The 17,521-nt window shown below is 55.1% G+C and overlaps 7 protein-coding genes across 7 annotated transcripts; 2 read left to right on the top strand and 5 right to left on the bottom strand.

Moving 5' to 3' along the window:
- Positions 1–606: 606 nt before the first annotated feature.
- Positions 607–1,875, bottom strand: CCM_00594 (PLC-like phosphodiesterase, TIM beta/alpha-barrel domain; the record flags this gene model as incomplete). Its single annotated transcript, XM_006665754.1, has 1 exon — positions 607–1,875. The coding sequence occupies one exon, from the start codon at positions 1,873–1,875 to the stop codon at positions 607–609; it is 1,269 nt and encodes a 422-aa protein (XP_006665817.1).
- Positions 1,876–2,495: 620 nt separating this feature from the next.
- Positions 2,496–2,663, bottom strand: CCM_00593 (uncharacterized protein; the record flags this gene model as incomplete). The annotated part of the gene is made up of 1 exon (XM_006665753.1): positions 2,496–2,663. The coding sequence occupies one exon, from the start codon at positions 2,661–2,663 to the stop codon at positions 2,496–2,498; it is 168 nt and encodes a 55-aa protein (XP_006665816.1).
- A 1,004-nt stretch (positions 2,664–3,667) lies between these two features.
- On the top strand, positions 3,668–4,584 carry CCM_00592 (uncharacterized protein; the record flags this gene model as incomplete). The annotated part of the gene is made up of 2 exons (XM_006665752.1): positions 3,668–3,936; positions 3,993–4,584. The coding sequence occupies 2 exons, from the start codon at positions 3,668–3,670 to the stop codon at positions 4,582–4,584; spliced, it is 861 nt and encodes a 286-aa protein (XP_006665815.1).
- An 882-nt stretch (positions 4,585–5,466) lies between these two features.
- On the bottom strand, positions 5,467–7,714 carry CCM_00591 (LysM domain-containing protein; the record flags this gene model as incomplete). The annotated part of the gene is made up of 2 exons (XM_006665751.1): positions 5,467–7,367; positions 7,438–7,714. 2 exons carry the CDS (start codon positions 7,712–7,714, stop codon positions 5,467–5,469), a joined length of 2,178 nt encoding a protein of 725 aa, XP_006665814.1.
- A 1,178-nt stretch (positions 7,715–8,892) lies between these two features.
- Positions 8,893–10,777, top strand: CCM_00590 (uncharacterized protein; the record flags this gene model as incomplete). Its single annotated transcript, XM_006665750.1, has 2 exons — positions 8,893–9,360; positions 9,461–10,777. 2 exons carry the CDS (start codon positions 8,893–8,895, stop codon positions 10,775–10,777), a joined length of 1,785 nt encoding a protein of 594 aa, XP_006665813.1.
- Positions 10,778–11,737: 960 nt separating this feature from the next.
- CCM_00589 (uncharacterized protein) lies at positions 11,738–13,131 on the bottom strand (the record flags this gene model as incomplete). The annotated part of the gene is made up of 3 exons (XM_006665749.1): positions 11,738–11,928; positions 12,000–12,134; positions 12,201–13,131. 3 exons carry the CDS (start codon positions 13,129–13,131, stop codon positions 11,738–11,740), a joined length of 1,257 nt encoding a protein of 418 aa, XP_006665812.1.
- A 1,149-nt stretch (positions 13,132–14,280) lies between these two features.
- CCM_00588 (monocarboxylate transporter, putative) lies at positions 14,281–15,804 on the bottom strand (the record flags this gene model as incomplete). Its single annotated transcript, XM_006665748.1, has 5 exons — positions 14,281–14,575; positions 14,702–15,190; positions 15,239–15,423; positions 15,476–15,567; positions 15,618–15,804. The coding sequence occupies 5 exons, from the start codon at positions 15,802–15,804 to the stop codon at positions 14,281–14,283; spliced, it is 1,248 nt and encodes a 415-aa protein (XP_006665811.1).
- Positions 15,805–17,521: the final 1,717 nt, after the last annotated feature.

Raw genomic sequence — 17,521 nt, 5'->3', positions numbered from 1 at the left:
AAGCTTAAGCCTCGCCGGTACAGGCTGCCTAGCGCTGGAGCTTAAGCCAACGTGGCTCGTTTCTTCTTAGCGTGAACGGTCTCGAGGAAAAGGTGCGCAAAGTCGAGATCAGGAAACCGTAGCCTGTCATTTTCTCTCTTGTCGAGGAATCTGCAGACACATGTAGGCCTTGTGTACGAGACCATCCCCTGACGTGGAGCCGGCAAGCCACAATGCGACCCAGCGGCCTCCCACCGCTACCACGAACTACGGTAGGTACTGATGAGGCTGAAGACCGCATTGCCATTCTCGTATTCCCATCTCGGGTGTGGCGGCATACCATTGGTCCATCAATACTCGAAGCCCGATTTGCGGCTGATAGTTTATTGCAGTCATGGCCGTCGTTACAGCCGGACATCAAACAGTTGCTGTCGCGAGAACCAAAAATCATGTCTATTTTGAAAGAGGAACAGGTTATAATATTAATCCTACCCAATGTACCAAAAGCCGTTCAACGCCATGCTGATGCAGGCAGATGCGCTAAACAAAGCGCATCCGTATAACCCAACTGCCCAAAGAAGAAAAAGAAAAAACGAGCTGCCACAAAATGCAAACAAGTTTCCAAGCTTACAAGTTCAAAAACACCGTCAACATAAGCACTGCAGCACCCGCCCAATAAGCAGGGCTGGCCAGGCCTGGCGCGGCAGACACTATGCCGCAGCATGTGCGATTGTACGTGACGTTGTTGAGACGGGCGGCCGCGAGGAAGACGGAGCCGTTGACCTTGTTGGAGCCGTAGTTGTAGTAGTCGACGTTTAAGAAGTTGGGAGCGCGTCCCCAGTCGGTGCGGCAGTTGTTGGCGGCCATGCCCAGGCTGCCGTTGCCGTCGGCGGCGTTGGTCTGGTTGAGCAGGGACACAGCGGGGACGAGGAGCTGAATATCAAAGACGTTGAACTCGGCGTTGAGGTTGTGGTTCATGAGGTACATGCGGTCCTTGGCGTCGTCGGCCTTGAGGTCCGGGGGCCGCTGGACGGTGCAGGGGAACGAGGTGTCGGTGGGATCAAAAGGCGTCTCCCAGACCTGCGAGAACTCGTCGAGCAGCCAAGGCACGGCCGTGTGGTTGGCATTGTAGTCGAGAAACATAATGACGCGCTTGCCGCGGAGGATGAGGTCCTGCAGCGTGGGCCAGTCGTTGAGCTTCATGGGCAGCAGCGGCGGCGTGTAGGCGTACTTTTGGATGCCGCTCTTTTCAATGTAGGGCTTGTAGAGCGAGGCGTCCGAGTAGTTGCCGTTGCCGAGGAGGATGGTGACGACGTCGTACGGGTGGTCGTCGACCCATTCCCGGACCTCGGTCAGCCACTCGTCAATCGGGCCGGCGTCGAGAATGTCGCACGAGGTGTGGCAAAAGTGCGGCTCGGTGCCGTTGGTGGGCCACTGCATCTGCGCCTGCACGAGGCGGATGCCGTCGTTGAGCTGCACCTTGACCGGCAGCGCCTGGTTCGAGGCCGAGTTGCCCGGGCGCACAAACGGCGAGTTGTGGGCGCCGACGAAGCTGATGTTGCTGTAGCGGCGGGTGCAGAACTCGACGTAGTTGTTGCAGGGCTGCGTGTTGGTGGGCGTGGCCGAGGTGGTGGTGCCGTTGGACGCGCTGGTCGGCGTGGTCATGGTGGTCGGTGTGGACGTCGACGAGGCCGTCGTGGTGTCGTTGCTGCCGGTGAGGGTGATTTGCGTGCCGTAGCTCGTGTAGGCGCCGCTCGGGGGCCCGGTGGACGAGGAGGGCGGGTTGGTGCGCGTGCCGGTAAAAAAGGTCAGGCCCGAGGAGTCGCTGTAGGATACGACCTGGGCGAGGCCGGCCGGGGCGAGGACGGCGCCGACGGCCGCGAGGGATGGCCTCATGACGGCGGCGTGACGGGAGATGTGTTGTCTGCGCTGGTGATGAGTTGGCAAAGCTGCGCAACAACCAATGGATTGGGACTGTAGCCCAAGGAGGTGTAGTGTGCGGCAGAAGAAGAGGAATGAATCAAACGAGTGCTGATGTGGTGTGGTTGTTGAGTGAGGTTATCAAAGTTTGGCGTGGGATTGGTGTGGGAGTACTTGAGCGAGGTGTGCGACGCGCAGGCACGACGCCGGGGAGTTTACTGATGGCGCTAGTGACGTCGACCAGGGTGGGCAGCTTCTATGTGGCACCAGTCGGTGTCATGCCCAGTGCCGAGATGAAACTATTTGCTTGCCTGTCTGCCAAGGTCTGGACTCTCTTCTGTCGGGGATTTCAAATGGGTGGGACACCTAGACCAAGATTTGGGCTGTTTTATTTGCATGTTTGATGATTCCAAGGCATAATGTCGGAGTGCGGAAGCCTCGGCGGCTATCGAAGATGTGGCTTGGTTCAAGCAGAGCACAACTTGCACTGACGAGTCACGACAATGACTACCTCACATAGTGGTCTTACGATTTTTTTTTTTTTTTTTTTTTTTTGCAAGTCTTGAGCATTGCGGCCAAGATTCATAACTGAGAATTTACACTGTAATTACCGTGCGGCGTTCGCTGGCGAGAGCGCCGCAGACAACGCACGTTGGGGGCTGAGCCTCATCGCAGCGGAGACGCTGATCCGCAACGCCCAACCGCCGGTGTGGCAGGCCGCTAAGCTGTTTCAGTACAGTCATGACCTCATCACATTGATACATAGTACGGATTGAAATGTCGAGACGAGGAACAAGGTTTAGGAAATCTTTCTTATCCACTCAATAATGCTCTCTAATAGAGATTCTTGACAGGGCTGGAACGATTGCTGCGAGAGAAAGAATGCTAGCCGGTACTCTAGTGATCTTTGGGCTCGGGGCTACTCTATCGGACGCCGGGTCGCTACGAGAACGCGTAATCAGGGCTGCTGATTTTTCCATGGCGCTGCTTGGCTGCATTTGTACTCGGTACTAAGAATAACATGTCAAATGTGTGATTATGCCGGTACCCGACCGAAGGCTGCTTCTTTATAGGTAGGTACCTACCTACACATGTAGTTACCTCTTTTCTTGTTTTTTACCTTTATTTTCTACCTCCGAGCATGCATTTGCTCCTTCACTCCCCCGTTACCCCTTTCCTACCCTTTGCCTGCCAAGCGTCCCTGTCATGCACTAACACGAGTCTAATAAAGAGCTTCCTTGATTTCAGCCCTGGAAACCTCAAGAGTCTCCATTATCCAATGTCTCACCCGTTGGTCGATGCACCGTAATAATAGGCACCTATCAACATCGCTAAAAGCCTCCGTAATCCGTGTATTCCACACCTTTGCCGCTAAGCTTTTCCAGTGTCTCCGCCAGGCACCCACTGGACTTATTCCCGCCTCCACTGCAATTCTCTCGCCTCTGTTTTGTCGCTGTCAAGCTCTCCTCCCCTCCCACAGGTACCGCCTAGCTCTGCGGCCACGACGGCGCCGCCACTTTTTTCTTCCACTCCTCCCACGTCATCCAACCAGCTATCTACACACTCGTTGTCTATTATCCTTCTATTCTCGTCTTCTTTCTTCTTCTTTTCTTTGTGACGCTGTATCTTCAATTGAACCACCCACATCACCACTACTCTCCAGTCAACCCACGGACATGCATCGACGCTGAGTAGCACGACCTCTACCCCCCCACGACGCCTCCTCAATAGGCCGCCTCATAGCCGCGCACACCAACAACAACCAGCCATGGCTCCCCCCAAGGCGCGCCGCAACACCACCTTGGTCGCCGCCCTGTGCTACTTCATCACGATACCCTTCCTCATCCTCGTCCTCATCGGCAACACGCACATCAATGGCGTCCTCAACGATATTTACTTTTTCAAGCTCGACGTCTCCCACATCATCCCCATTGCCGTCGACAATTCCCAGCTGCTCAACTCGGTGGCCCGCAGCCTCGGCCTCCACGACTTTTACTCTGTCGGTCTCTGGAACTTTTGCGAAGGCTTTATCGATGAGTATGATCTCCCGCTCGGCTCCTGCACCCACACCTGCGACTAACCTACCCACACAGAGGCGTCACCTTTTGCTCCAAGCCGAAGCAGTTTTACTGGTTCAACCCCGTCGAGGTCCTCGTCAGCGAGCTGCTCGCCGGTGCCAAGATAGCCCTGCCCTCGCAGGTCATTACCATTCTCAAGCTCCTGCGCATCGGTTCACAGGTCATGTACGGCTGCTTCATGGCCGGCACTGTGCTCAATGTCGTCCTCCTGCTCCTCACGCCCCTGGCCACCCGCCGTCGCCTGTTCTCGCTCTTCATCTCCATCATTGGCCTGCTGTCCGTAATTGTCCTCGTCGTCGCCGCCGTCATTGCCACCGTCATCAGCGTCGCCGCCAGGATCGCCCTGACAGCCCAGGACCAGCTCAACATCACCGCCGATATCGGTATCAAGATGTTTGTCTTCATGTGGATTGCCGCCCTGGTCACCTTGCTGGCCTTTTTGCTGCACTCGGCCATGGGCTGCTTCTGCCGTCCGCAGCGCCTGAAGCGATCCTCGTCGTCTAAGGGTTCTAGTCCCAGCATGGCTGAGACGAGCCCTAGCGGCCACCACAACGGTGTACTTCCTCGCTTCGTGCGGCGAAACAAGACGAACGGCTCCTCGTCGTAATACCCTAGGAAAATAAACTAGACTTTGGCATGCTATATGGAACTGGCCTGTTTGTTGCATTCACAGCTTGGCGTTTGGGTAGAGGGATCACTACATTGATCACTGCGAATTTATTTCTGGATTTCAGCCTTAGGACTAGATATTTTTGTAATGATACACTCATGTAAGCAAGGCATCCAACTCTTCCATGTATGTGAACTGATTTGATAAGCTACTGCAATGTGACCCTCGCTCCAGGTTTCCTCTTGAGTCGATTTCCTGTCAAGGGAAGTATTTAGCCCAGCGTGATCAATTACGCACAGGTTAAGACTCAAGGCTGCTTTTTTTTTTCTTTTTTTCTTTTTTTGGAAATTTTCTATTAATTATTAAGTATTGAAGAAACAAAAGAAAAAAGGAAAAAAGGAAAAAAAAAGAAAGAAAAGACAAACTTGGGTCGTAGTACTCGCCCTGGGTATCGATAGAAACAGCCTGCCCAACTCCAAACTATCCAAAAGCAATCTTCAAACAACAGATGTCCAATGATAACTCCAAAAGAAACTCCGTAGTAAATCCAAAACTAACTCATAGGAAATCCAATAGTAACTCCATAAACAATCTGCTAAACTCCGGTATCCGATTCGAGTGGGATCCGGAAAAATCCAATAAAATAGAATGAAAGAGATGTTATTATGCCCAAGCGCAGAGACCACTAAAAAGTGCCCATCTCTGCAGCTTGTGCCCATCAACTTTCATTCGTTACTGTGCGCATGTGAACAAGGCACAAAAGAAGTGGTACAGTGCCGCCCACAGGGACCACTTGATAGGGCCTCATATCGTACAGAAGCGGTACTGTGCCCCCCGCAGAGACCTTGATGGGGCCTCATATCGTACGGTTTGCGGCCATTACATTTTGTCCGCCGTGGTAATGGTGATGTTGGTGTCGGTGATGTTGGTGTCGATGATGTTGGTGTCGGTGATGTTGGTGTCGATGATGTTGGTGTCGGTGATGTTGGTGTCGGTGATGTTGGTGTCGGTGATGTTGGTGTCGGTGATGTTGGTGTCGGTGATGTTGGTGTAGTTGGTTGTGTTGGTAATGGTGGTGTCAGTGTCGTTGGTTGTCACCGAAACCGGGGCCCAGGCTGGGGCGTCGGGGACGCGCCCCCCGAGGGTGCCGCAGCGCTTGGCGACAAAACACATGTTGACGGCGACGGAGACGGCGCGGAGCTGGTCGCCGCGGATGGCGTCCATGCTGATCCAGTTGGGGTACACGACGCCGCGAAAGGCGAGCCAAAAAGTGTCGATGAGCATGACCCAGGCAGGGTCGTTGAGCTCGGTGATTTTTCTGCCGTTGATGAGGTTGATGCCCTTTTGCACGATGAGCAGCTCGGCATTGTACAGCGGCTCGGCGTTGCCCTTTTCGCGCTGGCGTTCCAGCATGCGGAGCTGGTCCTCGGCCACCTTGCGCGGTCTCTCTTCGTCGGTCCAGTGCTTGCGGAGCGGCATCTCGGTGGGCGTGACGAAACCCTCGGCCGGGCCGGGCCAGTTGTCGACGTCGCGGATGCGCCACTCCTCCATGCGCACGACGACGCCCGACCGGCCGCCCACGAGGAGCTCGTTCAGCGGCAGCTTGGTCATGTCCTCGCCGGGCTTGAGCACGAGGCGGTTCTCCAGCCCCTTGAAGATGTCAATGACGCGCGCGACGCCGTCGGCCTTGAGCGAGGTGAACTTGCGGCCTTCGAGCATCTCGGCGCCGGACACGTCGACGATGATGAGCTCGCCCGGGTAGTCCTTGTTGAACTGGTTGATCATCTGCACCGCCGTCTCAAAGTCTTCGCCGAGCGCGCCGTGCCACAAGCCGAGCACCTTGGACCCGTGGCTCTCGTGGACGCGCCCGTTGGTGGCAACCGTGGGCCGGCAGTCGAGCACGCGCACGCCGCCCACCTTGAGCTGGTGATAGATGTTGTAGCTCTGCGTCTCCGTGTTGTGCTCCGTGCCGACGCCGTTGTGGCTGCGCACCACGTACATGCCGCTGTGGTGCGAGCGCGGGAGCAGCACGTCGCGGAGCGTGTAGTTACCAATCTCGTCCATCATGCTGTTCATCCAGTTGGTCGGCACGTCGTTGGCGAAGAAGTTGCCCTCGACGCCCGCGAGCGCAAACGTCACCATGTAGGCGCCCGTGCTCAGGCCGAGGTCCAAGATGCTGCCGCGCGCGTTGCGGCCGCTGCCGGCCTCGCCGCCGCCCATCGTCTCGAGCGCGCCACCGTACTCGATGGTGGCCGTGTTCTTGTGGGTGTGGAGCGTGAACCACATGTCTTCCTTGGTGCCGACCAGTTTGTACTTGACCTCTTTGGTGCACTGGGGTCTTAACCAAACCGACTCCTCAAAGGCGGTGATGGCCGCGCCGGGCTCGATGATTTCAATTGCAGTTTCGATTTCCCCTTTCCTCCTACAGTCGTTGGCAACGTCGCCCATGCGCTCCCAACGGTAGGGCGTGGCGTTGAGGAGGCCGACCCGGAAGCCATAACTGTTAGCGCGACCCTTATTCCATTTCTCATACTTGGTCTTCTCGAACGCGTCGCCGCTGCGGCGGCCAATGAAACTCGAGATCACGCTGTCTATTAAATCCATTATGGGGTCGCCGCGCGGTGTGATGAGGCCACGGTTGGACGAGTCTTTGAGGAAGTCGAGGTCGCTCAAGTCAGGGCTGGTGCCGTTGGTGGCCTCGGCGAACTCGGGGTCAGCATGGTCGATCTGGAGGTTTTTCATTTGCTTCACTACATGGATTTTAGTAAACAAGTTCCACACTGGGTATATAGAAATGGTGAAGAGGGAAGAGCAAGTATGAATGCTATCTAAGAGGGGGTGTGTACGTACTGGTCAGACCAAGGCGGCCGGCGACTTGCTTGAGATCTTTCTCCGAAATGTCCCTAGTCGCGCCATTGCTCTCGAGAGCAGGCCACTCGGGGAAGTTATAGTCCAGAGAAGAAGCAGACTCTGCCTCATCAGTAGCAGTGAGACTGGGGACGGCCGTCACAGCAACGGTATTCGTGTCGCCGAGGTCATGCGGGCGGGCCGGGGCAGCGCCGGCGAGAGAAAGGAGCCCTGCGGTGACAGCGAGGGTCTTGAGGCAGTTTCTTGGAGCAGAAATCATGGTTGAGCTTTGATGTAGATTGCTTGTCAAGGTACTTGCAGGAGTTGGCGAAAGAGGTTTGCTTGATAGGGTAGCAAATAGGTGTTGGGGAGGGGGAGGGACGAAGATGTGAATCTTTTGGGTCAGGAACAAGAGGGATAAGGTGAGTTTTTCAGGGTGAGGAGAAATCCAGAAGAAGGAAAGAGAGAACCTGGGAATGCCGGGCTTTATACACTTGACCAGGCTGCCCTTGAGCAACAAGGTTGGCAATAAACACATACTTTGCAGCGGAACCGCCAGAGACAGAATATTTTTATTCCAGTCCACAGCCTTACGGGTAATATTTTCCAGATAGGCTTTACTAGCGTCAAAATAGCGTTGAAATCATGCGGAAAAAATAATAATATATTGCTGATGGGAAAGAAATTTTGCCCAGTATCATCAAATATGCTTCACAAGCGGCTAGCTAAGACGGGAGACGAAAACTAACATTATTATTACTAGGTTCAAAAGAATTATTAAATCTACCTACCAATCGACCTTACTAATATCGATTTCATCATTAGTTGATTTCAAAAAAATTGTCATGGTGAGTCAAACTCGCATAGCACTTGAAAACTTTCTCAGTTCTAAATCAAAGAAATATGTCGAGCAACTGACCATGGTACGTCAAGCTCAGTAGTTTAGTTTATTGTTTTGCCTCCTTAATTATAATTAAGTGAAGTGCTGTTAACAAGAGAGGGTCGCGTGGTCTAGCTGGTTATGGCACCTCGTTAACACCGAGAAGGTCCCCGGTTCGAGCCCGGGCGTGACCTCGATTTTTTTGTCCGCCCCCCTTTTTTTGCACGTTCGTGTAATCTGTTCACAGCTTTACCAGCTTTTTTTTCTTTACAACTACTCGTAAGTCATGCTTTGAATCGAGAAGCACTAGCAGTATAGTCCTGCTTGTTGGCGCAACAAGGGAAACGCTTGCATCGTATTAGGTACCTGTCAGTCAGCCCAGCCCACAAAATTGGCAGGCTCCAATTTCGTAGCTGTTTGCTTCAGCCACGACACGAGACCTGAAACGCGCACCCAACGTACTCCCCGGCTCAAATTCTCAACCCTATCCCTGGTGCCTCCCATCATCGCCCGGTTTGCAGGATGCTGCGACAAGCGTCCAACCAGTGTCTCCCCCCCGCCGCCTCCTCGCCATCACCATGTCCAAGCTGCTGGCGCCGCTGCCGTGGCTGCTGCGTAAGCGGCTGCTCCTCCTCCCGCTCCTCCTCCTCGCGGCCGTCGCCTTGTTCTTCGCCGTGCCGCGGTCCTCGCCGGCGCTCCTGAACCGCGTGCACTGGCGCAGCGACTGGTCCTGGGTCGACATGGGCGCCTCGGGCATGGCACCGATGCGCCGCTACCACTCGTTTGCGCACCGTTCCATCGACGTGCGCTTCCTCGAGCGCCGCGAGCGCCGCTGCAGCCGCGACCAGATCTTCCTCGCAACGCGCGGCTCCGGCACCGAGCCCGGCGCCGTCATCCTCGACCACACGGGCGAGCTCGTCTGGCGCCAGCCCCGGATGGCTGACGAAGTGCACGACTTTCGCGTGCAAGAATACAAGGGCGAGCAGTTCTTGACATTTTGGGCCGGCAAGCCCGACGGCGGCACCAAACAGGGGTTGTGGTATCTGGTAAGAGCTTCTCCTCGATCGTACGATGAGGCGGATCTCGGCATCGCAGCGCCAGTGGCGCAAGGAGTGGATCGCTTTTGGCTAACACAACCCCTATTAGATGGACGACACTTATACAATTCGTCACAATATCTCGGCGCCGGGCTTCGAATTCGGTGACATGCACGAGTTTGAGCTGACACCCACCGGCACAGCGCTCGTCACCATCTACAGCCCGATCCCGGCCGACCTGTCCCCCATCGGCGGCGCCGCGCAAGGCTACATCCTCGACGGCATCTTTCAAGAAGTCGACCTCGACAGCGGAAAGGTGCTGTTCGAGTGGCACGCCTCGGACCACATCCCCCTGCACACCTCCCGCAAGCCCCTCAAAGGCTGCAGCGATGACCCGAAAAGGGCCTTTCTCGGCTGCGGCCACACGCCTGACGCCGCGTTCGACTACTACCACATTAACAGCGTGCAAAAAGACGCACAGGGCAACTACCTCGTCTCCGGCCGCCACACGTCCTCGCTCACCTACATCAACGGCTCCAGCGGCGCGCCAGTCTGGCACATGGGCGGCGCCCTCAACGACTTCGCCGTCGTGCCGCTCGGCACCAACGTCCTCTTTGCGTGGCAGCACCACGCCCGGCTGCACGCCGACGACGGCACCATCACGCTCCTCGACAACAACGCCTACGACCCGCACGCGGCGCCGCGCACCGAGTCGCGCGGCCTCACGCTGCAGGTCGACTTGGCCACCATGACCGTAACCCTGCGGACCGCCTACCGCCAGCCGCAGCAGATCATGGCCTTTTCGCAGGGCAACGCCCAGCGGCTGCCGTCGGGCAACCTCTTTGTCGGCTGGGGCAGCAGCGCCGCCTTTACCGAGTTCGCGCCCGACGGCGAGGTCCTCTGCGACGCACGCTTCGCGCCCGCCGCCTGGTTCGCGTTCCAGCCGCTCAGCTCGTACCGCGCCTACCGCGGCCGCTGGGTCGGCAAGCCCCGCGCGCCCCCGGACGTCGCCGTCGTCGGGCGCAGCGTCTACGTCAGCTGGAACGGCGCCACCGAGGTCGCTGCCTGGCGGTTCCAGGGCCGCACGGGCGATGGCGATGGCGACTTTGAGGACGTCGCTGAGATGCGCAAGGAGCACTTCGAGACGGCCTTTTCGGCTGCTAACCTGAGGCGGACGTATAGCAAGATTCGCGTGCAGGCCGTGGATGTGGGAGGCGTCACGCTCGGGACGACGGCTGAAGTTGATCCGCCCAGCCGCTGGTCGCTGTTGATTGGCGCCATTGATCTGCTTGTTCTCGCATCCGTGGCTGGCGTTGTTGCTGCCTGTGTGCTGACTGTCGCGGGTGCCGTGTCGTGTAGGAGACGATATAAGAAGAGCGCTTCATCTGAGGGATACAGGCTCGTCGAAATGGGGACCGAACATTGATTACGCATATATAGATTTCGGATGGCTCGTGTAGAGCCGCACAACTGCATCGCGAGCGTATTCTTTTCTGGCATGGCGTGCGTTTTTCAAATATAAAGTAAATACCATAGCATTGGAATAGGTGCGGGTACCTTGATTGGCCGCTTTGGTCAGCGATATCATTTCTTTTCCTCAACTTCAGATATTGTGCGAGATTAATGACCTCAATGCTCTAAATCAGCCAGCCGCTGTTTCGTGTATTTGTTACGCGACTTTGTTTTGGTCTTTACCAACATTAGCTTACCGAATCTACAGAACCACCCCGTGAAACTGCAGCAGTTCCTGCCCAAACCACCAACACATCAGGCACAGTGGAAGCGGGATAATGGCTGAACGTCTCCAAGTCAGGATCCGTGCCAGAACGTGGTAAACGCGCTGTCTCGCAATATTCCGCAGTCCAACTTGATCAGATAGATGCGGCGCAGTCCAGTTCTCACTCTTCCATCCACATCTTTTAGTCTGTAGTAGCCTAGCCGCCAGCTTTGTCTTTCAAAGCAAGATGGAAACAGAACCTGGGTTCGAGTTGTGTAAAATGCACGGAAAAGTGACTAGCGTTCGACATCTGTCGGAGTAACACATATACTTCAATAAGACACGACTCTACAGGCAAGGAGAATCAGGTCTTGGTGTGTATTGGACATGTGTTTTGTTAAACTTTTTGAAAATGGATAATAAAACAATCCCGGTCAAAGCAGCGTGGTTTGTTCGATAGGAGTGATGCTAGTAGCCAACCTGTTGGCAACTGTCTACGCCCTCGATCCGCGTATATGCCCAAAAAACCCGCACGAGCCAAAGACAAAATACTAGATCAAAAGAAAAATACAAAGAAGGCCAAATTGGCAGTGTTATGATGACCCCGTGTCTTGGTCAATTGTCTCTCTCATCTGCTTCGCCGTCCTCATTGCTGGCCTGGCGCGCCCATCACCGGTAAGGCTCTGCCGGCCGCGGCGCACGACATTCCTGTACCGCGTCCTTTACCTTTTGAACGAGCCTGGACATGCGCAGCCTCTGCTCCGTCGTTGTATAGTCTCTTGGTGGCTGCTGCACACTGTCCGCCAACTGCATGAGACCCCGCGCCGCATCGAGGGCTTGAAGCACGTCGTCGATGTGTTCTGAAGTCAAGGTCAATGTCCGCAGTCAGTACAAGAGTCCAGCCGAAGAAGCAAGAGAGAAAGAGACTCACCGCGCACTCTGGCGTCGCAGAATTCTCGGTACGCATCATTGAGGTTGTGTATAAACTCGGCCACCTCTGGCACCTCATTGTCCAGGTTCACTGCCGCCGTGCATGTCGGGTCAAGACAGTTTTCGGTGATGGGATCTACCACTCACTCTTCATTAGCATCTGCCGCTCCTTTTCCCAAAAGAAACAATGAAGATAACACACCCCACTGCTGACCGAGTTTGCCAAAGTTCAGCAGCAACTCGCCCGCGCCCGTCCTGTTGGGCGCCAAGGACAGCAGCGCCACGGCGACAGGCGCGCGCCAGCCCACGCCAAACAAGTCCCCGATGCGGCTCATAATCTGGGCATCATTCGCAAACACGCGTCGTCTGCCCGCCGGCGGATCCCGAGGCTCGTAAAACGGGCGGCGCAGCTCCGCCATGACGCCGCCACACGCCGCCGCCGCGTCCTGCCTCGACCAGCGCGCCATGCGGGCAAAGCGCGGGTGCAGCTCGAGCAGGCCAGCGTCGAGCATGTGGCACGCCGTGGCCGCGGCGCAGCGGCCCTCGAGGCCGAGCGCTCCCTGCGTGAGGTACTCGCCGCGGGACCAGCCGCCGCCGCCCAGACGGCGGTCGTCGCAAAACGCGCCGACAAGGTCCGCGTCGCGGATAAACGTGCCGGTCGCGAACCGCGTCGTGTCGACGACGCACAGCCAGACCTCGCCGAGCTCGTCGGCGGCGCGTCGGTAGAAGAGGTAGACGAGGGCGGCGAGCAGCGAGCTCGTCCACGACAGGAGGTTGTCGGCCGCCACCACCGCGGCTGGCGGCGGCGGAGGCGCTGGTGAAGAAGACTGCCAGCAGAGGTGCCGCAAGACCATGTCGGCCGCGACATTCGCGTCGTCGAGCCGGAAGAGGTCGGTCCGGGACAGCGCGTGGCCCGAGGCCGCGCTCAGGCTCACCGCCCACTGGGGCGGCGTCGTGCACCCTCCGGCCGCGGAGCGCGGCGAGCACACCCGGAACAGGTAGCGCGGCACGGGTGTCCGGGGCGGGCTGCCGGGAGGGGGCGCCGCAAAGGGCAGGCAGCAGTCTTGGCTGCGCGGTTGGGGGACGTCTGCGCGGGCGGCGCGGCCATGCACGGCCGACTTGCGCCGTGGCATTGCTATGTTGTCAACAGAGACGAAAGAAGGATGGTGAGCTTATGATGTCAACACGGGATGAAAGGATTGCCACAGAAGTCTACTTGACTTGATGTTTGTTTGGACATGGCAGTGTTGACCAACTATATATATCGTCAATGCCGCTCTTGTCTTGGGGGTGGAAAACCCGAACCGCGTCTCCCCCGCCTCATCAGGTCCAGTTACACGGCGTTCTTTGCCGACGTTTCGCCTTGGGGGCAGAGGCAGCCAGCCGAAGAAAAATCTGTGTATTCAAAATATAGGTACGCCCAAGCCATCACTTGAGCAGAGTATGTGGTACAAGACACCTCCGTCCGTTTTTTGCGAGCGGCTGCTCGGGGGAGACGAGGATCAAGTAAGGCACAGCTTCTCTTCGCTCCTCGTTGCATTAGAAAACCTGCAGAGACTTCAATACAAAGGTTCAAGACGATGCCCAGTGGCATTCATATTGGTATAGACAACTTGCGCAGAGTCGGCGGTAGCCGCCCCGTCATGCAGGTACAACGCCTCATTCTCACGTCGCCTTGCGCCACGAGTCTATTGGCCCCTGATATGTGAGCAAAGAGCCGTAATGTTGTGCCGCATCAAATCAACTCACATGACCAGAAAGAAGTAGACCTTTCAGTGCTTCTTGAGCCCCATGCTGATCAAGGCTCACTCACCGCCAGGCGTCTTCCGAGATCGGCACCAAATGGAAAAAGGCTTGTCATCAGCCGTTGATCATTTTTCATCGCCGCATGATGCCGAATCACGGTTGCATCTGCCATCCCAACCCTGGCGTTTGACGCCAATGCGACTCATCCACTGTCATCAAGTTGCTTGAAAGAGTAACACCAGCGTTAAAAATGCGTCCCGCAAACCGAGACAGATAATCTTTCTGTACCTCAGAGCCATCAGTGGGCGCCAATAAGCGCAGCTCATTGGCGAAGTTCAAAAGCAGCCTCCGATATCCTGAAAGGGCCTGAAAAGATGGGTACAATACTTTTGCACCACACCCAGTAGGTCTATCACGGGAGGTTAAATCTAATTTTCGTATTTGTTACAGAAATCTATAACAGGCCGTGCCATACGCCGTTAACCTTCAAGACCTTCCCAGCCGTGGCCCAAAGCCCATGCAAAGCCCCTACCTCATTAGAATACAAGGCGCTTGCTGAAAATCATCCTGGTCACAAACAGTATTGCGGTACCACTCATGGTGACCGCAGAAGAAAATACAAACACTCCACCCCATTCACCCGTTGCATCCTTGATGGCGCCAGCGGCTGGGCCACCAGCAAGAGTTCCTGCTGAACAAATGGCCATCATGACTCCGATGCGAAGTCCAATATAGCCCATGTCTGGAGTTGTCTGCGCGACGCAAGCAGAGCCAAGGGGAACAACACCACCAGACGAAAAGCCGAACAGGAGCGAAAAGACAATAAGAAAACTAAGTGTTTTGGACCAAACAAAACATAGAGTCGCAATACTAGTTAGTGTAGATACTATCAGAAGCATGTTGAACCTTGCAAAGTCAGCTTTCATCTTGGACATTGTCAATCAATGCCTGACATACCTGCCAACGTGATCCGAAACCCATCCGGTAAAGATGCGGCCGACCAGAGATGCGGCATAAGAAATGGCAAGCAAATTATTGGCCGTTGTGCCATCAAAATGATTGTTCTTGGCGTACTGCGGTATGTAAAAAAAGGGGAGCATCATTCCACAGTTAATGAAAAGCAGTGCGCCGCTAAGTCCCAAGAAACGCGCATCACAGATTGCCTTGGATACGGACCTCTGCGAAGCCTTAATTTCGTTTCCGGCTGTGTCATGTCCGGCAATACTTTTGCGTTCCCTGACCAGCAGGCAAGAAATGAGCATCATAGGAATAGCAATGGCTGCGCTCACACGATGCGTCCATTGGATCTTGAGCGTGATGAATAGCTGATTCAAGATGATGGGCCACAGAATGCCACCAGCCGAGGCTCCGGAAACAACAACGCCGAGAGCAAGGCCGCGGTTCTTGTCGAACCATTCCGAAACAGAACTCGTGACGGGGTAGAATCTGGAAACTGTCAGCATCGTGGTAAATTGGGGGTCAAGAGATACTCACAGTAGAGCGCTGCCCAAGCCGAAAAGGATTCCTTGGGCGAGAAGAAACTGATAAAATTCTCTGGCAAAGCTGCAGGAGATGAGCGCGACCAGGCAGAGAAACGTTCCAGTCAGCATGAGTTTGCGAGCACCCCATCTGTCAAAGGCTGGACCGACAAAAATGCCACCAAAGAAAAGAACAAACATCTACAGGGCATTAGCAATTGTGCCTTGTCACGATTGTGGCCGAGGACCGCACCTGCGCGCTTCCAATCCAAGTGGCGGTGGAGGTGTTCCAGAGGAGAGCGTCCTCATACTCGGCTTCAAAAGTACCAAAAGAGTTGATGAGACCTGGAAAAACCATTAGTTGAGAGTTGGAGCAGACGTTGTGGCATACGCACCAAACGAGGCAGTGAAGTTGATGAAGCCGCCCAAAACTACTAGCCAGGCGCGACGGCCACCATCCGGAACACCCATATGGTGAGGCTCAGCGGGAAGGTATTCGACAGAGGACACTGCAGAAGACTCGGGGGACATTGGTCGAGGAGAAAGAATGGCAAGGGTCTCTCGGCGCTTGGCAAAGGCCATGTTGCCTGTTCAAATGCGAAGTTTGGAGGGAGGTCGTTCTGAGGGTAGAAGTGAGGGTATAAATCTAGTATCAGCGCACGAGTTAGTGAATTCAATCTTCTTGTAGGTATATTGCCTGATCTATATATGTTCGACTTGGCCAATCACTCGGTGCACGATTATTGCCGATCCCTCGATGGATAGACTTTTCGGCCCATGCTGTGCCACTGGGCAAGATGACATCTCCGGTCTCATGAGGCCAGACACAGGTTTTCGAAGCGAAACATGGTCGCTTCCATCGCAACGGTAGGATGATTTGACCAAACGGGTTCTATCGAGGGCGAGACTTGAACGTACCAAGACGGACTCAGACTGTGAACGAGCGTGGGAGGCAGCAACACCTCAGAGGTGCCAGGTAAAATTGGATGGCGTGAAAGATGCAAAGACTGTACAGAATAGAGTGCCTGAAAATAAAAGGACGGATCGAGAGAATAAGAGAAAGAAAAGGGTCGGGAAAAACGAACGACGGGGCAGAGGGTCGTTGCGGGATGCGAACGCGAGGTTGCCAGTTTGGTGCAAACAAGCACGTTGTTGGCGGCCGGCCGGCCGCCAGCTGTTGGTGCTTTGCAGCTGCCAACTTAAGTGAATGTCAAACGACCGAGGGTTTGGTGAGCAAGATGTTTCTTGAACATCTTGCTCAAACAGAGCCCCGAGTTACCTGGCAATGTGGTGCATTTTGCTGCCATCTCCATGTACTCGGCTTGTTCTGGAACGTATTCCCCTCGCCAATGGTCCGCTGCTTCCCTGATTCGGCAGGGATTGCGAACGTTGGAAATGCATTCACCCGCATGATGTGCAGCAGCAATAAAACAATATTTGTTTTCTTCTTTTTTTTGGTTCCTTGAGAAAGTCATGAGACGGACAAGTTTGTATGTGGCATGATACGACACAACCTAGAGGATCCAGGTTAGGTTTGATCGAACAACTTGTCTCGCGGGGAACCAAAGTGTTCCGCCGCGGTCAATCAGATTGTTTCGCCGGCCTCCCCCACAGTCGTCTTTTCGGAGTCCAAGTCCGTTTATAGAAGAAAAACAGTGACAAGGTTTGTTGTTGGTGGCTGAGACTGTTCAGACTCGAGACAAACCAGGCGAGACAGTGCGCGTTTGTCTAGGTACCTACCTCTAGTAGGTACTTAGGTACCTACTTGACTTGGGCAGTCGAAGAGCGCAGCTTGGTCATTCGACATCGTTGGAAAGGGGCATTGGACCTGTATCTGTTGCTTGTACAAGAAATGAATAGACATTGTTCGGATCGACAAAGCTTACCCGTAGTTGCGGCAGTTGCAGAGACCCGCGGCTTTTGCAAGTCTCCATGTCAAGTGAGACAAGAGTGAGTCGCTGCAGAAACTGAACACGGCTTAAATTCTTCAAACTCAACCATCCTTGCCATCGGCGATATCATCGTCTAACAAAATGCGGAACTCAAAAGACATGGTAATGCACCGGAGCGCACACACAACCTTCGCGTTTCTACTGCGGGATCGGGATCCGGCCCGATCCCGCGGATGCTACCCCAGCCACAGATCAGCGGCCGGGGGCTACATAACTACACCCCGCACCCTCATTCCCTCCACGATGGACTTATTTTCATCATCACTCTCATCATCAAGTTGATTCCTGTAGCCATCGCCACTTTTTCCCACCGCAAACAGTCAGACACCATCCACCATCCACCCCAT

The sequence above is a fragment of the Cordyceps militaris genome (assembly GCF_000225605.1).
Source record: "Cordyceps militaris CM01 unplaced genomic scaffold CCM_S00001, whole genome shotgun sequence".
NCBI classification, from domain to species: Eukaryota; Fungi; Ascomycota; class Sordariomycetes; order Hypocreales; family Cordycipitaceae; genus Cordyceps; species Cordyceps militaris.
This window is presented reverse-complemented; position numbering and strand designations above follow the sequence as displayed.